The sequence below is a fragment of the Gossypium arboreum genome, chromosome 6 (assembly GCF_025698485.1).
Source record: "Gossypium arboreum isolate Shixiya-1 chromosome 6, ASM2569848v2, whole genome shotgun sequence".
NCBI lineage: Eukaryota > Viridiplantae > Streptophyta > Magnoliopsida > Malvales > Malvaceae > Gossypium > Gossypium arboreum.
Window position 1 is genome coordinate 43,449,027 of NC_069075.1, and position 6,532 is coordinate 43,455,558.

General features: G+C 29.3%; 1 protein-coding gene across 1 annotated transcript; it reads left to right on the forward strand.

Annotated features, from left to right (window-relative positions):
* Positions 1-1,736: 1,736 nt before the first annotated feature.
* On the forward strand, positions 1,737-6,301 carry LOC108485316 (protein SET DOMAIN GROUP 40-like). The gene is made up of 7 exons (XM_053029300.1): positions 1,737-1,768; positions 2,296-2,506; positions 2,610-2,741; positions 2,858-2,998; positions 3,342-3,440; positions 4,291-4,356; positions 6,054-6,301. Exons 1-7 carry the CDS (start codon positions 1,737-1,739, stop codon positions 6,057-6,059), a joined length of 687 nt encoding a protein of 228 aa, XP_052885260.1. The 3' UTR covers positions 6,060-6,301.
* Positions 6,302-6,532: the final 231 nt, after the last annotated feature.

The following is a 6,532-nucleotide window of genomic DNA, read 5'->3' on the forward strand; positions in this document are numbered from 1 at the left end:
ATGCTTCAAGGGGTCCAAAAATGTAAAAATCATCAACAAAAAGCATGTAAATCACTTACTTGTAAGAGGAATAAGTTGCTGAAATTTTGAAGCTCAAAACCCTAAAAAATGACTGAATTTTCGGTGGATAGAAATAGTGAAAAAGGATGATATCATCTTTATTTTATTTTATTTCATTTTGGTCAAAATAAATCACCAAACTTCACCTAATGCTTGACTATTTTAATTTCTTGTCCCATGGTTGGCCATCACCTATTTAATGGTCTAATTTCACTTTAAAGACCCCCAATTTATGATACATGGCAAATTTGACACCCTTAGCTATCAATTTAAGACTTTTGCACTTTATGCGATTTAGTCATTTTTCGCAATTGGGCTCACAAATGTCAAAATTAACTCACCAAAATTTTTATGCACTAATATAAACATGCTATAACATCTAAATAATTATAAAATAATTTATTCAACTTCAAATTTGTGGTCTCGAGACCACTATTCTGACTAGGCCCTAAATCGAGCTGTTACACATAACTAATGACTTTTCATACATAAGTTGTCTCTCTTCTTTAAAAGTGTAACACCCCAGACCCATCTTAGATGTTATGGCCGAATCACTATAGGAAAATAGGGCTTTCGCGGCGTTTTTAGCACCGTAAAAATTGTAAAATACAGAGCAATAAATGCCACTAAAAACCAGAGCAATAGCGGCGCTTTCCGTAAAACGCCGCTAAAACCAAAGCAATAGTGGCGCTTTCGGTAAAATGCCGCTAAAAACCAGAAAGCGCCGCTAAAAACCAGAGCATTAGCGGCGCTTTCGGTAAAACGTCGCTAAAAGTCATATAACCCCTAAAACCCTAAACCCAAAAAAAATCATAAACACTAATCTGTAACCCTTAAAACAATAATTATTAAAAATTATGGTTATACAATATATTAAATATTTTCTTATATAATCATAAAAGAGATAGTATTGAATTTAAAATATTGAATTAATTATCATTATAGTTTAAGGTTTATGGTTTAAGATATATGATTTAGGGTTTAAGGTTTAGGAGTTAATTAGTATTTGAAGGTTTAAGATGAATTATGAGTTTAGAGATTATGTTTTAGGGTTTAGGGTTTAAGGTTGGAGTTTAAGGTGTAAGTGTTTGGGGTTAAGGGTTAAGGGTTAAGGGTTTAGTGGTTAGTGTTTATAGGATAGAGGTTAAGAGGTTTAGGGTTTAGATTAATTAGTATTTTTTAATTTATATATTAAACGATTTCTTATATAATTGTAAAAGAGATAATATTAATTTGAATATATTAAACTTATGATTATAGTTTAAATTATTTAAGAGATAATAGATAAACTTTATATATATATATATATATATATATTAAATGGTTTAAGATTTAATCTAAAAATATTTTGATATATTAAAATAATTCAATTCAAATTAATTCCTCTACACTTAATTTATTTAAGTGAAATTTAAACTTAAAATTTAGTCCTTATATTTTAATTTGATTAGTTTTAGTCCTGTATTTTTCAAATCGATCTATTTTATCTTTTGTACTTTTCAAAATTTAAAATTTTAGTCATGATCACTCAAATGATAGCAATTATATATATTTGGTTAAATTCTGCTATTAGTCTTGGTATTATGCGTAAAGTTGTAGGTTGAGTTTATGTTATCAAATTAGATCATTCTTGGTCCCTATACTTTTCGAATTTTGAAATTTTAATTTTGACACAAATGACAATCGTTAAATCTGTAACTGACTTTTTGTGAGTAATATGTTTGTTACATTAGATTTTAGAAATAACAAAACTTAATGAATTTAATAGTTACCATTTAATTAATACTACAATTTCAAATTTTCAAAATTACAATGACTAAAAATAACAAAATTAAAGTAAAATGACTAAATCTATAACTTACATATAATTCAATGACAAATAGAAAAATAATAATAATTAAAAATATTTAAAGTGTTTATATTTAAAAATTAATAAATATCAAATGAAAATAACATGTATATATTTATAAAAAAATTAAAACAATATCATTAGGTTTAAGTAAATTTACATTAAGTATTTATAAATATGATGTGTTTTAAGTAAAATTTAATTAGAGATTTAAGGGGTTAGCGGCGTAAAAAAACATAATTGTTTAACTTAAACGGGATCCTTTTCCTTTCTAAAATGTTTTTTTTTTTCTCATGCCCGACACTAATACCCCTAATTTTTTCCCTTAAAATCGGTATCCTCAAAACACCCCCAATCTCACCCCTCCGTTGCCCTTTTCAATAAAGAAACTTCCAACAGCAGCGTCTAAGTTGTCTGGGTGTCTCTTGCTTCCCCGGCGCCAGAGGAAGAGGTGTGGCTGCTCTCCGGCCAATTAGCAAAGGAGAGTTGCTTCTTAAAGTTCCAAAATCTGCCTTAATCACAACTGACTCTCTTCTTTCAAGAGATGAAACTTTGTCTCTTGCACTCAAATCCCATCTTTCTCACTCTTCTACCCAGGTTTGCTTTTGTGTTTCAGTATTCGATATATGTTTTAATCTGCGTTTCAACCAAACACAACGACTGGACTAAAGCAATTTGCCTATTTTCATTTGTAATGCAGGTATTCACTGTTTGTTTGTTATATGAAATCAGTAAAGGAAAGGCTTCTCCATGGCACCCTTATTTTCTGCACTTGCCTCGTAGTTATTCCATACTCGCCGCTTTCGGTGAACTTGAAACGCAAGCCTTGCAAGTTCTGTCTCTTATTTTACCTCTTTTTCTTTTGCTTTTGCTTTCTCACATTTGCTTCACTTGTATTTCTTTTTTTCTTTTTTTTCTTTCTAACCTTGCTATTTATCTCGTTCTTAGGTGGATTATGCCATCTGGGCTGCTCAGAAAGCTGTCACAAAAGCTAAATACGAGTGGGAACAAGCCTTCACTCTCATGAAAGAACTTAAGCTGAAGCCTCCACTTCTCACTTTCAGGGCTTGGATTTGGGCTACTGGGACTGTAAGTTCACAGTGTTTATGCTTCTCTGGCTTTTTCTTTTTCGGTTTTTATTTATATTGGACAGCTTCAACTTAGACTGTTATGCACATTTCACACACATGCGTATGGATAAATGTCTGGATAAACAAGCATAAATGGGTTCCTAATTTATCTTCTCGTGTCTCTACTTAACATTTTCCTACATATTATTGCTTTGATAAAGGTTCAGATTATTGCTCAGGACAAAATACCGCAGACTTCCAGAAATATATGTTATTTATGCAAACATTTCTTAGTAAGATGAGATTAAAATCTTGGAATGTCAAACAAATAATACTGTTTGAAAAGTTTAGAATTGGAACAGACTGCTGCTTTAAAGTATCTGTATGGATGGTTACATCATCACCCAAAGTATGGTACTCTTGCGCCATCGGAGCTTGCTAATTCTTTGTATTATGCATATGTAAGTACACTAGGGTATAATTCTTTGTTTTTTTGGTTAGTTTTTTTCTTTTGGAAGATTGCCTTGATATTGCAATCTTGGTTTGAGTGTAAGCCGCTTCCTCTAATGTTACTGTGGGATAGTTTGCTTATATTGTGAATGTTGTGATTACAAGAGTGTCTTTTTGCATATGATTTCCATGACTACAGTGATTATATTTTGGACTTAGAGTTTTACATACAGTGACAGGATATAATTTTCCTTAAGATTACTAGAAGCTTATCCCTAACATTATATTTTGGAAATTTTATTGTTATATTCTGGTGTTAATCAAAGTGTTTTCTGCCATACATGTGATAACCCAACATGTCAATCTTCTGTGTGCCAAACTCATATGGGTTGCATCATCTTTTCCTCTATTTCTCTTCTTTCTTATCTTTCAATGGTAAAGTGATGCATTGGTGTGTTATACAGCTCTCTTATAGGTTTGAATTATTTACTTGCTCCATCTTTGTAACCTTAGGTTGCTAAAAAGATTCTCCAAATAACATGTTGCACCTAGTTGGACCTTAGAAGGCAAACTAGCTCTTCTATTCAGCTCCATGTAATTAATTATTTGATTTGTTGAAGCTATTGGTTGATTTAGATGATTTGATTATGCACTTCCTCAATTTACATATACCCTTGATCATCTCTTCCAAAATGCCTTTTTTAATGCATTCAGATCTTGCATATGCAGTTTGATTTGTTTAGCCTCTGTTATTGAGATTGTCCATTTAAAATTATTTGATGATAAACTTCCCTTTGCCTGTGGTGGCCATATTTTCAGCACTATTGAATTTATTCTTTTGGTCTATGTCTGGATCTTTAGGCACTAGATTTGAAGCCAAACTATGTGCGTGCTTGGGCAAACATGGGTATCAGTTACGCCAACCAGGTTTGTTATCTCCTGCACTGTTCTCTTATTGTCTTGACATTCATGAAAAGGGAACTGCATTTCTTACTTTATGTCTTCATTTCCTTTTGCATATTAAATTTATGCTTATTAATTAAACAACATAAATGATATTTTTTTAATCTCCTTAATTATATGGGTCCATCCTACATAATAGTCAAATTTATTAATCAACTAGCCACTATTATTTGCGTGACTTAAGATTGAGTCTGGATTTCAGCAATTTTTTAATGTAGTCAATGTTATTCAGAATTTTTTAATGTAGTCAATGTTATTCCGGTATAAAATACAGTTGGTACTAATTATATGAGTGCTTACCGATTGATTTCGCCTTTACCGACTGAAGTATGGTATATCGGTAGATAAAAAATAAATTTTAAAATATAATTTTAGATTTAAAGTTAAATATTTTATTCTTTATTTTGGATTTGTAGAAGATTAAAATATGTCATAAGTCCATGTACGCTTTTAAATTTTGAAATTTACTCCCTATACTTTTATTTTCAAGATTTTAGTTTATCTATTTTTAGATTTTAAAACAACGTTAATAGTTGGACTTAAATTTTGAATTGAAAAATATATGGACTAAATTCTAAAATTTTTAATAGTAGAAGGATTTAAGGCATATTTTTAAATTTTTCAATTATGGATAGTATGGGATGATCTTATTGTTTAATTTATGGAATACTTTTTTACTTGTTCATTTTGAAATTGTTTAGTGATAGATTGTATTTGCAAGGCTTATTAAAAAGTATTTTATATTATTGATTAATATTTTTATATTTAATATTTATAAATATTATATAATTTTTTAAATAACAATAAATATGAAATAAACCAGATAATATTGACTTTATTAATAAAAATAAAAACAATCAAATATATTTAAGTGCATATATTTTTTAATCAATTAAAATTTTTTTGGTTTGGTTTTGAAGATCACTTATCCACAAAGCATAACTCATTCTATAATCCATCAGATTTATGCTTCTTTTTTCTTTTTTTTAGTGTTTTTGTTATACTTTTCGGTGTTCATCCTTATGAAACACTTTTTATATTTTTCTTTTTTAAATATTTGGATGTTGTCATTTTTTTGATAGTTTATTGCCTGTTATGTGTTTTATTTTTTTTCGATTGTTTATTTCCCTTTGATTTAACAACATTTTCTTGCAAATCTTTGAATAATTGAATCCTAGAATATATGTGTTTGAAATTTATTGATGTGGTCTGTGAGTTACTTTTTTGTTGTTTTATGCTGTTTATTATGATTTACCAAATAAGAGAACCTAAATTAAGAAAAAAAATAGGTGTCTGAAAAAAATGGTAGTTTTAATTATTGTTTCCTGCTTGAAGTTGAATGTTGTCCATATATGATTTTGAATGCTGGAAATTTGCAGCATTTAATTTCTTGCTTGAAGTTGATTAAACCATGCTGTAAATGCAAAACATTTATATGCTGTTCACATGCTAAATTAACCATTAGTGAGCTTAAAATTGATCTATTCGAATGTGTTAAATTCATTGTTCAATGTGATGTTATTTATGATAATGTATTGAGTATATTAAGTTGTGCAATTTGATGTTATATGTGACGTTAATGTTGACTTGTTAATTGCATATTTTATTATTAATTTGACATTATATGTGTCATTCATTAACTTTTGTTTCTTTTTTCTCAGGTTTGAGTTTTTGTTGGATGCATGGTTCAGGATTAGCTGAATTCATGCATAGTGACGACTTGTTTGAGCTAATTACTGATCTTAAAATGTGCATTCTATCATTATTTTGTTCTATTTGTATTTTGTTAGATTTTTGGTGTAGTATGATAAGTGCGGCATTTTGTTTGATTGTTATTGATAAACTTTCTATTTGGTGGGATATATATTTATATCATAGATATTATTCTTCTTAATATTTTGAAAATAAATTTTAATTTTTTTATATTTTTCATAACTTTTATAATATTTTATCCGCTAAAGGTCATGACCTTTAGCGGCGTTTTTTAGATAAACCCCGCACACTTTAGCGGCGTTTCCTATAGCGGAGTTTTTTGCGGCGCTTGAAAAAACACCTCAAAGCGCCGCTAAAAGCCTAAAAAAAACAGCTAAAAGTCAATTTTGCTGTAGTGAATCCAGTGGAGTCACAAGGAATGGGTTTT

Bases quoted from the DNA above. Each gene is read 5' to 3' on its own strand.
- LOC108485316 (XM_053029300.1), top strand. From the start codon at position 1,737: ATGACAATCGTTAAATCTGTAACTGACTTTTT. The intron at 2,999-3,341 runs GTAAGTTCACAG...GAATTGGAACAG, and splicing joins GGATTTGGGCTACTGGGACT to ACTGCTGCTTTAAAGTATCT. The intron at 3,441-4,290 runs GTAAGTACACTA...CTGGATCTTTAG, and splicing joins ATTCTTTGTATTATGCATAT to GCACTAGATTTGAAGCCAAA.